The sequence below is a fragment of the Prorops nasuta genome, unplaced genomic scaffold (assembly GCF_024137725.1).
Source record: "Prorops nasuta isolate Cenicafe-Biocafe unplaced genomic scaffold, Cenicafe_Pnas_1.2 PNAS00002, whole genome shotgun sequence".
Lineage (NCBI taxonomy): Eukaryota > Metazoa > Arthropoda > Insecta > Hymenoptera > Bethylidae > Prorops > Prorops nasuta.
The window spans coordinates 3294639-3314503 of NW_027116799.1; the positions used below are offsets into that span (position 1 = coordinate 3294639).

Genomic DNA, 19865 nt, shown 5'->3' on the forward strand with positions numbered 1-19865 from the left:
CTCTTCGAGTTCCATAGATTCTAACCTACAATTTTTCTTCAGAGTTTTGGGGGATTCTATAACAAATATTGGGGGGCGCCGAGCAGCCAAAACATTTGAAACCTGTTGTCTTGCACTTGCACTGGCGAATGGAGAAAGAATTGTGTGTTGTAGGGAAAAGCGAAATTAAAAAAAGAAACAATTCTATTACATTGTGGTAAATGGTTTTATTGCTGCAACTTCACTTTATACAAAACTCTTTATACAGACGCCACTACTCTCATCGAGCTCCTTACTAAATCTATCACGAAGCTCGTTCGTCCTTTGGGTAAAAATTAATTACAACTTAAATCGCTTATCTCAGGACAAACACCTAATACTCTTTGGTACAGTTACACGAACATCGATGACTAATTATTCGAAACAGGACTGAGTTGTTATTTACAAGTGTATTTACATGGATTTTTCTCATAGCGAAGAAAATCCTTGGTATACTATCGAGGATCGAGTGGACTTATAATATTTGGTTCGTGGGTGATTCCTGCTTCAATTCCAAGGCCCACATGTGCTGGGGCCAACCCGTTCGGCCCTTGCTCTTTGATTCCTCGTGCCTGAGACACTCGCTCTGCAACCAAATAAAAATTACGTTATTCTCCAAGCGGAGAAAAAAAATATAAAATATATAATCCATAAAAGTACGAGAAGGACTCGTGAAACGTTGATAGGTTTAAGGTCAGACACTCGAACCGTGCACAGTGGTCACGATCGATTAAAGAGTCTAGTGTTTACTTTAAATCTATGCTTGTGAAAGTGGCTTAAGAGCTTTATTGTGTCTCGTACTGAGAGACTCGTCAGGATCGTCCAATATTCGCTAAAATATTACGTCATCGCGTTTAATCTAAAATTACCCTCGTAATATCCTTATTGAATTTTAAGCTTGACAATATTTTATCACATCGTTTTTTCATTCGTAGCTCATTCAGGAAATATATGCAGAGGAATTTTAACGCTGAGAGTAAACTCGATGCTCGAGAAATGGACGCTGATGAGTAACCGCGTGAGAAAAAAAAGGCGAGTGGAAATACATAGGAGTCTCTTCAGGGTTCCCGTACAAGTTAAATTATGAAGTGTTTCGAGACACGAACTCATAAACAGACGAATGCCAACGACCTATTTGGGATGAACGAAAATCTGTCCGAAGTAGCTGATGCGAATTAGTTTCATTAAAGAAACTTGGTACTTCAGAGTCGAGTAATAAAAAAGCAAACTTGACGAAGAAAATTGAGAAAATTTACCTGATTGAACTGCGAGGTTTTCGTACGTCTACCATTCGACAGGATTTCAGCACGGAAGGTTTGTGGCTCTTCGCCATCGTCGCTTTCGAGAACGGCCATCAGGTAGCCGATGTAGGAAGCAGCGAGTCTGAGAGTTTTGATCTTCGACAATTTCGTGTCAGCTGGAACGTTAGGAATGCAATCCCTGAGTGTTCCAAAGGCGCTGTTGATACTCTGGGTCCGTCTCCTCTCCTTTTTATTCGCTGTGTTTCGTCGTTTGGGCCTGACAGGGGCCTGATGAAGATGCTGCTGAAGAACGGATGCCGATTGGCCAATGTGGTTGCCGGGAAATTCGTGCTCCCGTCGCTGCATCTGCATCTGATGATGTTGCTGCTGTTGGATGTGAGGATTTTCCTGTTGCTGAGGATAATTCATGCCAGTATAATGATGCATCGGGGCTTGCTGATATTGCTGAAGACCCGGCGAATAAGAATCCTGCACGCCCAGCTCTTCTATCAGCGGAGGTGTCGAGGCTGCTGGACTTCCGGCGCCGGAACTACCCCCGGAAATCCCTGAATCTCCTCCCCAGTAAGTCGATTGCGTGTCCATATCCGACAATCCCAAAGGACCCCCTGAAAAATTCCTGTCTACCATTAATACTCACGAATCATCGTGAGAAGAAAGTCTATCTTAAAAATAATTAATTTACCATAGGGTAGCTGCGTGACGTAGTTACAGGGCTGGTGCCATTGCGGATAATAATCCTCCTGGGTCTCGTATCCACCAATCATGTCGATGCACTTGAACAAAATTCACAATCCACCAGAATTTTTCTCACTGATCACAACTGACAACTCTTAAATACCAAAGGACGCTAATTACAGCTAATTTTCACAGGAATATCCTTTCGAGTCTGATGATTCTTAAGGGATTTTCTTGGAGCTACTTCTTGACTACGAGCGCGTCTTGTTCGACAAACTGGAGGATTGTAAGGTCAGCGCGGCGGTACCGGATGCGGTCAAACTGACACTGCGAGTTGAACTCAGCAACGAGGGGCTGGGGTCCTTGGTGGGATTAGGAGCTCGTTGAGCTGGCTTTGCCCCGAGCACGAGTGGGTGTATCGATACTCGACCAACGGCGTTGAGCCAAAGGCGGAGCAGAGCCAGTTTCCGCCCCCGTATAGCAACGCCCAAGTTCAATTACTAAATTGAACATGAGCAGTCCTTGGGGCTGAGGGGATGTAGTGTGATTTAGTACTGTATCGCGGTTACCCGCACCCATTTCCTCCCTTTGATCTCTGATCTATTCGCTCGATTATCTCGTAAGGCCCCGTGACGTCATCTCGCCAATATATACCGCTATTTTCTCTTCTATTGACATCCGGCCTTCAACGCTGAATAATTATAAGCAGAAAATTGCTGCTTCGAGTTATCCCTTTAATAACGACGTTGAAGAGGCGCGATTAATCAGAGTTACAAATTTGAAGCGAATGCTGGTCTAAAAACGGAATGATATCCGGTGATTTTCACGGGAACCCTTTGAGAAAAAATTCCAAGCAAAGTTTAGTGAAAGAACCTTTCTGGAGTTTTCCGAAGGGCCGAAGCTCCCGAGGGACTCTCCACCCTTCCTCCAGCAACTCGTTCGCATTAATAGATCCACCTACACTTGTCTACGATATTTTTCATCAACTAATTCTTGTATCGAAACAAGGCAGGGATATGCGCTTCGACGGATTCCATTTATTTATAACTTTCTCGCTCGAAAGATTATTTATTCACAGACGCCCCGAGTGAGAGCTTGGCTATCGAGGCTTATGAAAAGCAAAAAAGAGGTGGAAAAAATAGTTAGCTGGGACATTAAGGTTGATAATCGAGTATAGGCGTCTGGTCTCCCGCTTCTAGAATGCCAGACGCGCGCAGGCGACATTTCGATAATAATTATTTCATTTATCTTCGCATTAAGATGAATCGACCAATCGCTGGGTAATTGTAAAAAAAAATTGAAAAAACTCACTGATCGATTGGAAAAATTTTGTTGAATAACATTTTCGAATGTTTTAATATATTATTTGCTGCTCCGTGGAAGAGAGGGGGGAGAGTTTTCAATGATCCTCTTCTTATCTGGTAGAGTGGTGTAAGAAAAAAATGTCTAAACGATCTGAAGGATAGCAAGGATGATCCCTGAATTAGTCGAACATGATGAGTTTTTTTCAATGACGTATTTCACGTGGCGCTACAGGGAAAGCGTAGTTTTTTACTCAGCTGGTTCTGGGTGGAGATAGGACCAGTGAAAATGATTGGTGGAGAGGTTGGCGTCGGTGCAGACTACGGCTGATCTGGCTGACTTCGTTTCTAAAAAGTTGGAGGAGGAAGAGGAGTGGAGCACAATTGAAAGAGCACTTGTGAGGAAAACGACAAATTTTCATCTGTCCCTTTGAAGTCTCGCCTTGCGGTTACCGCGCGGCTCCTTTCCCCAGTCGGAAGACCACTTTCCCAAGACTAGATTTCACGAGGACCTGACTTTTTCTTCACCTTCCTTGGATCCTTGAGACTCGAGGAGGTGCTTGGGAGAATAACTTCTAATTCATATAAGACTATATATAGTTACAATTTTTTCGATTGGGTCGAGAAACTATAATTAATGTACTATATTTTAATAGAGTAATGTATGAATTATATATTAATTCTGTTGAAAATTTGGAATATATTGTGTTCTGAAACTAATTTGGATGCTGAAAAGAAAAAGAATATGCAGTATATAGGAGTTTAAATAAGTACAAGGAGATTTTACGATGAAGTTGATGGATGAAGTATAATATATACGAATTTTGTAATAATTCCTTTGAAAAGTTAAAATATTTTTTATTTTGATCGAGAGTTGGAAGCGAAAGTTTATAGTAGGAAGGAAAAGAAAATGTAGCGGAGGAGTGAAGAGGTTCAAGAGGATTTTACGAAAGAGCTGGATGGATGAAGTATAATATATATACGAGTTTTACAATATAATTTTGTTAAAAATTAAAAACATTTTACATTTTGATCGATGAAAACGGAAGTAGAAAGTTGGGAGGGAGAAAGTATGCAGAAGGAAGGTGAGGAGGTTAAGGGAGGGAGGTTACGAAGGGACAGGGTGGATAAAGCGCGATAATGAGGATCTTTTGTGGCTGCCGACGTCTCGCGGTATCTATTAAGTAATAATCGCGATAGCTAAGTGGTTGAGTATAGAAGCGGGGGTGGTTCGTGTCTGGCGCATCCTCCCCCGCTTCTCCCCCCTCTACGGCGTACACTTGGCAGGATACGGGCCAACTGGCAGATGCCAGTTCGAGGGGGTTCTCACCCTCCAGGAAAACGGTGCCGAGAGCTTTTGCGGTAGCCCGACGCAATCCAGAACACCTCTAATCGCCTCTAATCGTGCTCGCTCTGGAAACCGCAGGATCCACCCTCTCGACAATCCTTCAGCCCCTATACTTCTTACACTTCCTTCCTCTAATTTTCTCAAAATTTTCCAAACTTCAGTTTCCATTCGCCACCTTCTCTTTTCCTTGAGAAAACGAATCATCGATTTTTAATAATAATTATAATAACCTTGAAGAAAATAATTCATTAACAATTACTCGAGAATCCATGAAATTTGTTTATTCCTATAAGAAAAGTGAAAACGACGCGTGCACGCGGAGGACTTCCGGTAGCCACGTGGACGACGTCGACGACTCGGAATTATTATTTCCGTCGTTAAGTAGGCCATTTTTCCGGACAGGAGCAGCAAAGCGTAAACACGAGAAACGTGCTTCTGCGCTCCATCGGTGCACAGTTAAACAAATTTATTTATTTTCCTCGCGATGACACGTGGTTCCTCGCCATGTCAGGAAATTCCTCCTCCTCCTAAACAAGACTTAATACGTGTGGAGAACCGATCAGATTCCTCTTCTTGTCACAGCTCGTACGTACAACTAGAGTTCTCGAAAACGCATAAAAGTGAAGTACGATCATGCTCGACGCACAAGTTTTTCTGTCCAGTTTTTGCTCGTAAACCCACGAAACATTTCGAGCTCCCGCTTAATGGAGAAATTAGGTATAATAACCTATCACTCTGCGTGTACTCGTCTTTCAGAGATCCAGTAGCAAGTCGTCCCATCGATCAATGTAAAATCTCCAATAATTTTCCTCTGCCTATATATATATATCCGATTATCCATTTTCTTTCTAATGAAAATCGCTAAACGTTAAAAGTTTCACGGTTTAGCGTTGGCGAGTAGAGAGGAAAGTCATAGGGGCCATGTGGCATTTCAGAAGATATCAAATCATACCAAGCAAACGCCATGCCGCCCCCTAAATATAGTTTATTGCGTTACCGAGTATTAATGGAGCCTCGCGGTGCTACTCTTCATCGCTACGAAGCGAAACTTTCAAAATCATTCTTCATTTTCCATCGAGTATTTTCGTCCAAATTTTGTGCACAGCCGCAAAACCCCACTCGAGATGCGTCACGGGGTGATTTTTGGGTATTATATATGGTAATTGTTGAATCGATAAGAAAGGGTATTGATACGTAGCGTCAGGTGTAGTCGTGGATGGCGTGTGCTGGACAGGACCAGCCAAGGACACTGAGAGTAAACACGTTCCTTTCTCGTGCACGTGTCCTCTGTATATATCTTTTCCACGTGGATTTGCTTACTACTACTCCCCCCCCCCCCTACATCATACTCATTCATAAGAATCCCTCTCCAAAAAATCTTACCCCAAGCACCGGAAGTCCCTATGATTAGCTCCCGGAAAGTCCTTGAACGCTTGGAGAACGATTACTCGTCATTTGGATCAGCTATATACGAAAGGTTAAACGTTGAAACGAGCGAGCAACGAAAGTTCACGTGTTTCAGAAGCCAGGGGGCTACTTGCTACTAACTATTGGAACAATAAACAAACCATTTTTTTCGTACTTTTCTGAGACACAGTAGTTCCTTGTGAAGGGAAGCTATGACCCTGATCTGGGTTAATAAAAATTTGAGCAGTATCGTATTTCTCGTTCCGACAAGGGAATCCTCATCGAGCCTCTCTCTCTCTCACTCTCTATCTCTCTCTTGTACAAACAAACGCACCACGGTCAAAGTTAATTCTTAAAATAATAATTCATAAACCCTTTATCATCGGCGACTTGGGAATCCTCTCGTTACAAGAGAATCTCAACAGAATATAAAAACAGTTGATTCAATAGAAGCCTGATGGTAGAAAAGATAGAAATTTTTTGTGATAATAAATAACTTAAAAAAAAGATTTTAACGTTTAATCTGTAAAATCTCGATGGATCAATCTCGAGTAGAGCTTACGATAAAAGCTCGCAGCTTTAATTAGCGTCCAAAAGGAGCTGGAAATAGTAGCGACGGTCAGTGAATCAGATTGGAGTCGAGACTCAAGTGGCCTTATCTGCCTTTTTCCCAGGGCCAATGGAGCTGGCAAAAAGCTAGCACCGGCCCAGTCAATCAGCGCCAAAAACAAAACTACCGATGTTCGTATCCACGATTAATTTTTTCATCAACAAACACAACCCTGCCAAGATAGTTTTTGGCCCAAGAAATCACTACGCCCCCGCATCGAGTTTCCTCCCGAAGTGGGCGTTCACGCATCGAGGATCTCTTACAGTTGACACGAAACTTAATATGTTTCTGGTCCTAAACGATATATAAGCAAACCGATCTTGTATCTCTCAATTAATTCCAATAAAATATTTTCAAAACTTTTCCAATGATTTTGACATTCTTTCCTTTTCTTCTATTTCATTGCGAGATTTTTTTAAGCGTCCTCGTGAACAGAGGGGTAGGTTTCGTCTTACAATGGCGCCAGACTCCCGTGGTCGATATCCCCGTGGACGATTTACGAGCTTCTTCCAGCCCGCTGACGTAGGTAGCCGAAAACCTTAAGCCTCATGTGCAAGCACTTGAAAATTTTTATGTCCGAACGCTCATTCACGTTCTTTCCTTTTTCCCACTCGACGTTTCCTCGGCTTACCCGTTTGCGATCGGTGGTTGTATTGACGAAAAGGCGATTTTTGGCACATCATTACACAACAGAAATATCGACTTAATTTCTTTTTACAAGCAATTGAATTTTATTGTTTAAACAGTTATTCGCGTTCATTTCCGTTTTCCACTCGTCATTTCCTCATCTAACCCGTTTGCGATCGTTTCGTTATATTGACGAAAATACGATTTATGGCAGAATATTCGAGAAAGTAGAAATAGCTAATTGTTGAATATTCATTTGCAGGATATATTGCATAAAAACTGTAATGGTTGAAAAGGATAGATTTCCACATGCGCGCCAGATATGATCCTTGGAAAAATTCGTAAAGTCAAAGGACTCGGGTCATTCGAGCTGTACGTCTGGAGCATTGTGCAGCATCTCATTGTCTCCATACGTCTGGTTGCACTTTATGGTGGCGCGTGCTAGTCCGAGGCACATCCTCCCTTTTCATTTTACAAACTGCCACGAACAAGGACCACGGGGTAGGTCGGCGCCAGTCATGGCCTCAGATTTTTTCTCTTGTACCGATCATCTCGCTCCTGCCACAAAAAACCATCCCAGTCCCTAAAAAATGTCGACTAAAAAAGTAACGTTCAAAACAAATTAAAGCTCGCAGGAGCAACACACCAATATATATATAACGACTGATCTGTCTAGAACTTCAGATTATTGTGTTGAAATGCAGTCTTTCTATAAATCTACGTATAATATATGAATAAATGTCCCAGCGACTCTTGGTAAATAAGCAGATGAGCTTGATACGGGCCAAAGTTCATTGTGCATGTTAATAACGCGTGGAAAAAAAATCATGGGCCGTAAAGCAATGAAGAGGGCGAGAGATAGGAATATCGAGAGGTGGGGGTAAGGCCTGTCGAGTGGTGGCGCATCGAGTGAAATGTTTCGCGTTGCGGAAAAACGGTGGGCACGCAGATGTTGGCCACACGTCGATGAGGAGACCCCGAGTGAAATCCATTCCCTCTGTTTGTCTCTGCGGGAAGCCAGTGCCGTTTAGCTGGATGGACTTTCAGCCAATTTACTCGATGGAAACGTTTCACCAGATAAAGATACTTTGACAACAATAACACTCTGACGCAAGTATCAACCTAATTATATTCCTTCTGCTTTCACCATTAATTTTCGTCCCCCTTTAATTTCCAATCGAATCATCTATGTGGGCCAAGGGGGCTTTTCTCCATTCTACGCTTTGCCACATAATTATATCCTCCAGTCATTCTTACTTTTCTTATTTATTTCTCTTTACTAATATATATATATATATATATATTATACAAGTGACTCTATTTTACAGTACAGGAGATCTCTTCCCACGACACGTGTCCCTGGAGAATTTTCGTGCACGTGTCGAAAACTGCACTTGCAACCCTTAAACGAGTTCTAATGATGTCATCGCATTCCCACATATATCGCACCCCTTCCCAGGTCGCACACACACCACCTATAAATTTCTGTTTAATGCACTCGACAAAAAAGCATGAAATAGGGTAGATGAATATCGTTAGACGAGAAGGGGTATCATTATAGAAGTATATTGACCTTAATCGATACAAAATCTACGATCTTATCTTGTAAAAGCTTTGTTAATATATGTATGCATGTGTATTATATTTCAATATTCCTGGAGCTTTTGGGACTTTTGTTTTGTTTGGATAGCTCGTTGTATCCATTGCTTCCACGTACGTATATGTATATATATATATATATATATACATATACGTATAGTATACAAAACAGACAAAGCTTTGTCAGCTCCTCGTCTTACTTTCGAGTCCCTCGAGCTACTCTACACGATCCTTCCTCGCATTCTTGATCCATAAACGAGAAAGATGGCCTAAACAAACAGCGGCCCTTGTTACTGTTTTTCCTACTAAATTCGAACCCTTCCAGTTTACCCAGAACCTCAACCTGTCGCGCCACCGATCAATCGTAGCCGATTGGAAGCGAAACGATATAATGCATTGCTTTGTTATACTCTGGAGAAAAGTGAGAAGCAAGAGTTAAAAACATTCAACAACAACAAAAACAAAATAATCAGCATGACAGAAATCTACATGTATACACGTATACGATACGTACCAGTACGAGTTTTGGTCACACGTGTTTATAAGCTTACACACCTACTTTACAGAATTTTGACTAGAGCTTTCAGTTCGTACTTTTCACTCTACGGAAAAATTCTCCGCGACTCGCAGTTTTTGTACTTTTACCAAGAGCCTCCCCGCTGCAAGGACTCCATTTTCCTGCGGAACGAGGATTCTCTATTTTTCTCTATTAGGATATTTCCCGCCCTGCGAAAGTACCAAACTTTGTACTAGTTCCCCCTCCCCATCGACCCACCCACATTTCGCACGCATCCCTCAACCAAAATCCCTCTCAAAATTTAGAACGATTATCGCGACTCGTTCTCTTATCGCGAAAACTGCCGCTGAAAGTTTTCCCGCTGCTCGTGCAACCGCGCTCCTCCTCGTCCTGGATCTCCTGCACGGAAGCGTTATTATTATTGTTGTACACGCTGGCTCTGGTGATCACGTGATCAAAGTCTTTCCCGCCAAAATTCGAGCTGGTGCAGCTTTTCCTGGGAAAATTGTGGAAAGCTGCGATGGATCTGCCGCGATGGAAATCGTCGTGGAGACTGTTCACCGACAACTTCCGGTTTTCCAGGCTCGCCTGCGAGACTCGGTGGCTCTTCCGCTGGCCCTCGCGGTTCTCCAGATCGTCCAGGTAGTCGTTTGCCTCATCCATGTAATTGTTATCGTTCTCCACCGATACCATGTCCTCGTCGTTCATCGATTCGCTGTTCGAGTAGCCGAATCTACTGCCACTCGAGTAGATCCTGAAGTCCTCTCGATTCTCCTCGGCCAGAACGTTCACGTACCGATGATGATGGTTCGCCCTGCTGGGACCATTCACCAGGTCCCTCGTGTAATCCGACGAGTCTATTACGTAGATGTAACTAGGTCTCTTCACCACGCTGTTCACGTTCTCCACTTTCGCCTCGTCCAGGTTATCCGCGTCGATGCAGAAACTTATGTTCACCGCAGAATCGTACACACTGTCCGAGGTGGTCTTCGTCCTTTCGTCGTTGTAAGTCTGCGAGACAGTAGACGAGGTGTCTTCCATAGAACGACAGAACTGACGCTTCGAGTCCATCGACCCGAAGAATTTCGACTGGTTCTTGTTCTTCAACAATTGGCTGCGCCGCTTCCAGCGACAGGTGAGTGATCTGTCCAGCATCATGAAGGGAAGCTCGAAGCTGAGACTCCATACTATAGCTAGTAACATGGTCAACATCAAGTGGCTGAAGAAAACTCGTACCTGTGAGTTATATAATTCTGTTTATATATTTGTGCTTGTATAAATAAGTTGAAGAAATTTCTATATTGTATTCTCACCATTTCCAGTGGTTGCAGAGTAGTCGGTGCTCGCACGGCTCCAGTTTTAGATAAGAGAAAGAGGAAATGACAGAGATAGGCACTGAAAGTCAATTTACTGCAGGGAATCCAGCCTCGCCAAGATAGGAATTTTTCGACCGGACCTGGAAAAACGCAGTTTAGGTACAGATTGATATTTAGGAGTATTTCTTTTTTATAATTATAGTCTCTTTTATTAAATTTATACCTGCGTATCCTTTGCAGCAACAGAAGATGATCCAAGAAACGGCAAGGGCAAAGACGTTTCTATGCAAGCCAGCGTAGAAGCTCGCTTCCAATCTATTGTAAACATGGTTCTCTTGATAAAAACTAATGGGACCGAAAATCACGGAAATCGCGACTATCGCTGCAGTTATCCATCCGAGAAGTACGTAAAGCTGTAAAATAAGAAAAAATTGATGAAATCTGTCAAGGACGCTGATTATGATTTTCAACGTAAACTAAAGAGAGTTAAGGCTTACAACTGGAACTTTAATGCTGTATTTTCTAGTTCTAGCCAATATGTAGCCAAAAGCCAAGCCAATTATGTAAGGTCCAGCCCTGTTGTAGGTCTTCGTGTAGATCTCCAGGTAAACGTTCGCCACATCGACCTGCCTAACAGAGAAAATCCAAATATACAAGAAACTATATATAAATGTATATAGTGTATAAAATAAAGAATTTAATAGAGGAGACACTCACTCTCTGTAATAAAGCATGGTGCCAGTAAGCTCGTTGCAGAAGGTTACGAGGAATGGAAATAGAATCGAAAGGACAATACCCAAACCAATGATGATCCAGAAGACAAAGCTTCTGGTGAACTTGAGCATGGGATAGAGGAAGATCGGTGACAACCAAAATAACTGCATGTCCACTGATAGATACCATGATTGAGACATGCACTGAAAAAAATATACGACTGTTAGTAAGAAAAAAATAACATATATAGTACTGGTAGAAGACGTACCATTTTCGGTGTGTTGACGTAATTATTGATGTACAAGAGATTGGTCCACCAGTTTTCTTTGCAGAAATCTCTGTTGACCCCAACCCAAGTGTTCCAGTGTGGTCCAGAACCAAATTTATAGAAGAGAGTTGCGTACAAACCGATCATCATGGCGTAGGCTGGAGTCACCCTGGATGAAGGTAACTGCTGATTCAACGAGGGAAACTTTTTGAGATTAGCTAATTTTTGACAGCTCACCTCATGTATCGGTGCACGTACAGACCAATCACGTCGAAGCCTCTGCTGGTGTTCCTATGCCACTTTATGTAAGACGTGTAGGCCAGGAGAATTCCACTCAGGAGGAAAAACGTGTCTGTTGCAATATTGCCATTGAGGGCCAACATGTTGATCCAATTGTGATGCATCTGTCCAAAATGCCAATAATTCTTTATTCTAATCAAAAAGCGAAGCAGTAATCTGATAAAAGAGGACTATCGAGGGAGCATTTTTCTCGTAAGTTATGTCTCTTTGGTAGATATTTGGATAGACAAGACTATAATAGAGTATTTTGACATAGACACTCCTCGGTGGATCCAGGATCCATACTCACCTGGGGCACTCTCTCCAGATCGATCTTCGCATCCATCGCTTCATTGTAACAAGTGTGGCCATAAATTATCCAACAGATGCTCAAAAAACGCAAACCGTCCAAACAACCAATCGAATCGCTGAGTCTGTCGGTTCGAAAAATATTTTTCCCATTAGAGTAAAGCGAAAACGCGATCATTACTCCGTGTTGATATTCCGGACCGGCCAAGGCTGCCCAGCGTTGCAACAAAAGATCGTAAATCGTGCTAATAACGATCGCTATGGCGATAATCACGAGAAGAGATATGTAAATCCAGTCGTAAGTGTCCAGAATGGCTTTGTCGCTCTCGAGGGTCCTGCAGGACTCCTGCGGCACGTGTACCACAAGGTCCACGCGTCCATCGACCTTCAGCGCGTCCAGCGCGATCTCCAGTGCTTCCTGGATCTCCGAGCTGTTGCAGCTGGACGGGACGCACCAGGTCCACTCGTAGATCACGGAATTCTCCAGTGGAGGACCATTCACACCCTGAAGAACCAAAAGAATTATGTTCATCTTGCCGAAGAGTCACTACACGGGTCAATAAAGATGAGCGCATCACGAGGACACGATTCCTCCTGCAAGAATGCAGTTTTCGAATTAATTACCGAAGAATTATCGATAATCGATAAGCTCTGCTTGCGCAAATTATTATCCAGTAGACCTTGGAGATTGCGCGAGACCTTATCTAGGATCCTTGAGAGCTATTTTCGCTCGAGTGTATTGGCCAATATCTAGAGAGTAACGATCGACTTACTGCCGCGATTGCGATGTTCTGCAGAAGATCGCCCATGTCCAGTTGGCTGCGATTTTTCGCATCCGGAGTGACCTCGAATTGCACGCTGGCGCTACAGGCCTGTCCCATGAATCCGTGGCCGCTATTGATCCGTAGACACTCGTCGTAATTGCCCAGCTGCATGTAGTTCCCGGTTATCATACCCGAGGGAACCTTGGCCGATGCATCGTACACTGAAAACGAGGGGAAAATCGGTAAAAATCGGTAATAAATCGGCTCTCCAATCTTCCGTAGAATTACTCCGCGGAATTAATAATCAAATATCCCGTAAAAAATATAATTTGTTTTCTTCATGGTTCATCAATCGGTATAGAGATATACATATCGCGATCGATTGGTTATTCTTCGCGCTCGAACTTCCAATAAGCTTGTTTATTGTTTGTGTGACGTAGAATCCGCGCGTGGGAGCCGCAATATTTTCAAGACGACTATCCAATATATAGCAAACAAACAACGATCTTCTCCGTCGATGGATTGTTGAACGATCTATTCTTAGCGCTTATCGGTGACGAAATTGAGCCGCGGCGATTGTGACGAATCGACGACACCGTCGTTAGAGATGCAAATCGATTCACGGTGTAGCCAAGTCCTACTCCCAGACCTTGGCAGAGTTACCATAATGGCTGCACCGGTGTTAAATAAAAATCTTTGACAATTAGCTGGCAAACCGGTCGAGTACGAGTGGCTCTGTTTGGAATACAAAAAAAAAAGAGAAAATTGTTGAATTTTGTATCGATAAAATGAACGATTTATTCGAGCCGAGGAAAGTGAGTTGGGAAAGCATTCAGATTTTTATAGTATCTTGAGGAGTTTTCGGTAGAGAGTGGGGAGTTGGTTTTGGTACCGTGTGTTGATCGTTGGATAAATGCGTGGAGTGTATAATAGGCTGTGATCGGTTTGTAAATAAAACTGTTATCTCAATTGAACATACACGTATGTGGAGCTGTCGATATCCGTGGACGCGAGCGTTTGTACAGATGCCACTGCGTGTGTCACGTGTCTTTCAAATTCAAGCCTCGGCACACATTCGTTTCTGGCACGATTGATCGGTCGTTCGGGCCCAGTCCAACGAATAATGTGGTAAATACGACCAATCCCAAACCGATTCGCGTTGAGAAACGATAGGCGATAGCCAGGCGATTTTATTCAATCGATACAGCAACGCGGGGTTATTGACCTCTCGAGTACTAGGAGGAAAATTCGAGAGATCTCGGACAGATGGATAAATAGTTGGAAGAATGAAAAATACAAAAGATTGATCGCTGCGATAGTTAAACTGAGGTGCATTTGTAATCTGTAAATAAAGAATCATTATCGAGAGATCTCGGATAGAGGATAAATAATTGCTAGAATTTATTAAAAATACACACACACACGAGAATATATTACTGCCATATTGAGACAAGGTTGCATATATAATCCATAAATAAAGGAAAATTAGAGAGATCTAGGATAGATGGATAAATAATTGAATGAATTATAAATACAAAAAATAGATTATCACGATACTGAAACATAGTTAAATGTATATTCTACGATTAAAGAAAAATTCGAGAGAACTTGGACGATGGAATAAATAAGAAGAAGAGAGTTAAAAGCAGAAAAAATAAATTCCTATATACGGCACTTGAACACAAACGCAAGTAAAATCCGCAAATCTGCGACTTTCTAATTAAATGGGAGCTTTGTGTCGTCGCGGTGCATTCTCAATGTCGCGAGTGCATTGCCTGATACGGAAGTGCATTGTGACGTTCGCAGATTCACGGAAAAGCAAGTTAATCTGTTTCTCTGGCTCGGAAGCTGGTCGACCGATAAGGCGCAGGCGCGCGAGCCAAGGGAAATTAGTTGGGTTAAGAATCGAGCGATTTTTTTGGAGGATATTCGGTGGAGAGAACATTTGTAACGCTATCGTCGGGGAAATCAAGCTGTTGCATAAAGTCCGTCCAACGGTCCTTGATCCGCATTCCGGTCGAGGAAGAAGTCGAAGAAGAAACTTGATTGTTGCTATCGACGTTCGATCGAATTTGCTCCGCGATTATAGACGCGTTCACACATACACACATACACGTATATGGATGTAGGAAAAGAAAGGAGGAAAAATGAATCGATCATCGATCACGAAGCCCGATGTGTGTACAAGGACGGTCATCGGCATCGTAGCAACTCCTTGCTGACCCAGTTTGTCCTCCTACTACGCATAAACCGATTACGTCAGTCAATATTATTGTTTCAGATACTCCACTCAACGCGAGTGTTCGCGTGTCTCCCGTATCTCCCGATCTTCCCTCTTTTTACCGATCACCTGCCTATAACTCTCGACGAAAGAAAATTGACCGTGGCGAACCGTCTCGATCGCGAGTGGATCAACATCCACCGGAAGTCTGCCGGAAGGGGTGGGTCTGCAGTAACGGATTTGGAGGATCTATAGGACATGTTTGAACGATAAACAAGATTATATATATAGTATAATAAACCAGTAAGATTAAGTATATCTGCAGTTACATAATTGACAGGGTTAATAACTTAAAATTGCTTATCGCACTTCAAAGGTTACATATGTTGTTTATTGTTATCTCGCGAGAGAAGAGAGATGCAAAAATGTCGAGTTATTGATGGAGATATCGAGATGAACTGGATTCCAGCGGAGACTCGTTCGTTTCACCCTGGAAAGCTTGATCGAATGTATAGACTCAGCCGTGTGATTTTGTCTCCTTCGAAAAATTTCTTTTCACGCGCAATACAAGATAGAGCACGCGATGGGTGGCTCGTATGGATTATTTCTCATGATCAAGTGTCACGTAAGCGAACACGTGAGTAAATGTGTAATTAGAACTCTCGCAAGTCTCACCTAGTGTCAGAGTCAATTCTCTCCACGCGTGTACCAAACTCCAAAGATAAAATTTGTTTGAAAAATTGATGTGTAGAAAAGAGAACCTCTCTCCGATTTTTTCATATCAACAATCTCGCTACTCGCGGTGAAACGAAAACGCGCGCGTTCGATCGAAAACCGGTGTAGCTATTTTTATTTCATTACTCAACTGTACACGTTATTTTGTATGTATGTGTGAGTATACGAGCCTTCAAAATTTCTTCTCTTCCTCAACGTCTCTAGCAAGGATCTATCGTTAACGCGAGTACTTAACATGATGATTAGACACCGGAAACTCCAACTCCCATCAATTTCTCTACGTCTCAATTATTCGAGCAACGATCGACGATGGATCCAAAAATCAAAAAGGAAAAAAACGCTGTATGGATTTGCGCAACGAAGATGCAATTAAAACACGCGAGAGCATCGTGAATTGTGTTTTCCCACCCCCCTCCAGCGGACTCTTTGACACTCGATTTCGTAAACTGGATAAACAGGCTGGTTCCAAAATTAGTTCGGGAATTACATAAGTGTCTCAGGAATTTGTTTAATTCGACGAACGTGCACTGACTTGATTGGAACGAGCAGATTGATGGAACGAAATTATCGCTGTAGGAATTTTCGCGAGTTTGATAAATCAACGGCGATGACTTCATAATATTTGCTGAAAGTCTGCAGAGTCCTCGAAGGGTTAGTTTTGATGGAAAATCGAATGGTATATTACTTACTCAAGAGCGCCCATGGCGTGTAACGAGCCAGTTCTTGCAGATATAGGTGGCTGTCTTTGAGACACTGCGGGGAGGCCCAGTCGGATGGCACGAAGGGTTTGTTGAGGACGTTGAAGAGGAGGATTTCCGGTTTGGTGGGTGACATCAGGGCCTGCGTCGTTGAGACGAGCAGCAGCACCGTTGACAAGACTCTCGCACGGGAATTGGCCATTTTTCGACTCTAATCGCGCTACGAGAGGAAGCTGAAGAGAGGACGACGTCCGAATCGGTCGCAGCAACGACGAAAACGGTCCCCGAGTCCTAATACGTGCGAACAACGCTCGACGATGTTCGATTGGCCAATGCTGCTCCTCTAATCGAACGATAAGGCAAAGCAAACAGAACGACAGGTCTGATAAATTAATTAGTAACGAACGCTCCGCTCCCAAGTGAAACGAGCTGAAATTCTCGCGTCCGACGATATCGGTAAACTGGCTCGGCTTTGGCGAGAAGCTCCGAAGGGCGTCGAGGGACACCCGAAGCGAAACTCGACTAGTCGGATTTCAATAACGCGAACGAAGCGTCAACTCGTCACTGATACAGCAAGATCGGGATGCGCGATACAGGGAATATCATCTCTCGATAAACAATGAGAAAAACAGTTGGGACGACTTTATATGCTCGATCGATCATCGGGATTAAAATTCTTGCTCGAGTGATTTACCAGCCTGTTCGCACCACGCGTTATCACTGATTGCACATTTTCACCAGCGTTTGTATTCTTTTGATCGTGATATATGTATATTTTTTATTGTATCGTCTTGTGGCTTAATTCGCTTCGTTTCGTGGAGTTAATAAGTGGGAGGGAGGGGGGGGGGGGGATGATGAAAGCCGAAGACTCGCGTGGCCGACGAACACGTGCGGATTTAAAGGCGTAACGAGAAACACCGGGGGACGCCGCGGTAAAGCGTAGACTGTACTGTCAATCGTCGATTCACTTATATATATTCGACGAGAATGATGGGGGGCAAGTGTGTCCGCATTGAGGTCTTATCGATATAGCGCCGATTACGCATATGTCGAGTGTCCCTCGTCGAGGAAACGCGGCAACAAGTGGGAGGAATCCGCGAGAAAGACGGGCCCAATAGCTGTTGCGATAGTTTTGTCCATCTACACTATACAACCGTTCACCATCCCCCCAAACACCGCTCGAGACGAAAATTTCTCCCAGGTGGGAGAGAAAAAAGCCGAGGAAAAAAGAATCGAAGCGGCGCGTTTGTCCAGTGCGTTCACCGCGATCGATATATATATATATGTATGCAGTATATACATACATTTATTTTGTACGAGTCGAAACGCGAAAGGGATCGGTACGAGAAAGACAGGATTTAATGAATTTTTATACCGGTTGGCGTAGCCAGGGGCTCGGAAAAAGCGCGACAATGCAATTCGCCGTTGGGCTTCGATATTTTTATCCAGTCGAAACCTCTCTCGTTAATGGAACAAGAAATCTCGGTAATTCCAGTTGCAGCTTGACTCGCGCGGCTTTTCAGGTCAGAGGAATCTTGCGCAATCGGGTGTGGTGGCAGACACGGGCAGCCAAAATAAATGTACAATCATATATATATATATATATCCATCGAGAGCTCTTCCCTCAGTGGGTCACGCGTATTTGAATATGAAAGGCAACCTAGGCACCTGCGGACGCGACTGTCGACCCAATTATTCCTCTCCAAGGGAGATTGCGTAGATAAGGATAGATAAGGACGATCCCGATATGCGGAAATCGACGCAGGGAAATTGGTGAAAATCGAGGGAAACGATGGGAAAATCCTGGCGCATTGGACTCTCCTGCAGAGTGGTTACGGCGGTGCGAAAGGAGAGGGGGGAGACGCATGCTTTTGGTTTGCTCGAGAGGAAAGCAAAAGGTAAATATTGTGACGGTTGGTTAGTGCTGGCGCACCTATCCAGTGTACGCGTAACTCGTAGAAAACTTGTGAATGTTTCCAAGTGATGAAAAAAGCAGCCCGGAGCCCCGGAGCCATCGAGATTTTCTTCCACCTGTCGACACACGATCGTGCCAGCCAGTCCAGCGACACAGGCCGCGCAGCAGAGGCCCTCGAAGATGATGGTTTCGCTGAGGCCCACATAACTCGTTGCGTCTGGCTGTGAATCGTTACGGGAGCTTCCGTTCCAGATTTCTTTTAACCGAGGTGAATGCACCAATCGCCGAAATGTCACCAATGGTCGTCCTCATGAAAGTCGATCGATTTTTCGGCAACCTGTTCCAGCGCGGCGGCGATATTCGCGACAATCGCGTATCGCCATCGCCCAGAGATCGACGGACCTCGACATCCCCCCTGGTACCTCCTCCAATCTCTGGATAAACGACCCCGCCGCGTGCTCCCTGCCAATGATAACTAATCGCTCCAATCTCACAAATAATACGACTCGACGATGACTTATCGGTCTAATGAATATATACGCGTGCATATCCCTTTTTTAGCCCCCCTTCTTCAAACATCGATCGTGTAACTATTTTCCTCCCCCCCCCCCCCCTTGTCCACACTGCCGTATCTTCTCTCCCCTTTTTTAATTTAACAAACGAAATCTTCAAAATTGATATTACGCAAATGATGAACAAAGATCTATCTAAATAGGCACAGAGATATTGTATATATATATGGATGAGTTTGTTGATTTATTCGCTACTCGCATTTCAACATAATCATGATGAAGCGAGAAGGTGTAGCTGTTTACGTACGGGATAAAGGTTCATCCAAAATGACAAATGATGGCTGTATATAGATAATGCTGTTATTATGCATATTCAGTATTATACATTCTCACTTTGTTATGTTTTTACAATAATGCATGAAACAAATAGAAGAGAGTAAAAAATATAGGTTTACCTGATACCATCTTTTCCGCGTAACGTTCGTTGACTCCAACCCACGCCAATCAACCACATTAGGATGTTACGTATATAATCGATTTCGTGGGTGGAGAACGAGAGTCGAAACGCGGAGGGAAACCAGAATGGAATGCTGCTATCTGCTAGTATCTCCGAACAGCATTTTAATTTCTAAACTTGCTTCTCGTAATGTGTTATATGAGCTATCTTTAGCGATATTGTCTTATCTATTTAATCCGACGAAACAGGATGCATACCGTTTCAATGCGTGGAGCGCAAAATAACGCACGTTTATCATGGGTGAAAAAAATCA

The 19865-nt window shown here is 43.3% G+C and overlaps 2 protein-coding genes across 2 annotated transcripts; both read right to left on the reverse strand.

The window, feature by feature from the left end:
• Positions 1-209: 209 nt before the first annotated feature.
• Positions 210-2532, reverse strand: LOC136776907 (heart- and neural crest derivatives-expressed protein 2-like). Its single transcript, XM_066732841.1, has 3 exons — positions 1963-2532; positions 1275-1885; positions 210-604 (listed from the first exon to the last, which is right to left on the reverse strand). The coding sequence occupies exons 1-3, from the start codon at positions 2042-2044 to the stop codon at positions 494-496; spliced, it is 804 nt and encodes a 267-aa protein (XP_066588938.1). The 5' UTR covers positions 2045-2532; the 3' UTR covers positions 210-493.
• Positions 2533-9604: 7072 nt separating this feature from the next.
• Positions 9605-17480, reverse strand: LOC136775349 (O-acyltransferase like protein-like). The gene is made up of 10 exons (XM_066730043.1): positions 16660-17480; positions 13024-13235; positions 12252-12755; positions 11900-12066; positions 11663-11831; positions 11398-11597; positions 11178-11310; positions 10904-11093; positions 10678-10820; positions 9605-10600 (listed from the first exon to the last, which is right to left on the reverse strand). Exons 1-10 carry the CDS (start codon positions 16868-16870, stop codon positions 9659-9661), a joined length of 2871 nt encoding a protein of 956 aa, XP_066586140.1. The 5' UTR covers positions 16871-17480; the 3' UTR covers positions 9605-9658.
• Positions 17481-19865: the final 2385 nt, after the last annotated feature.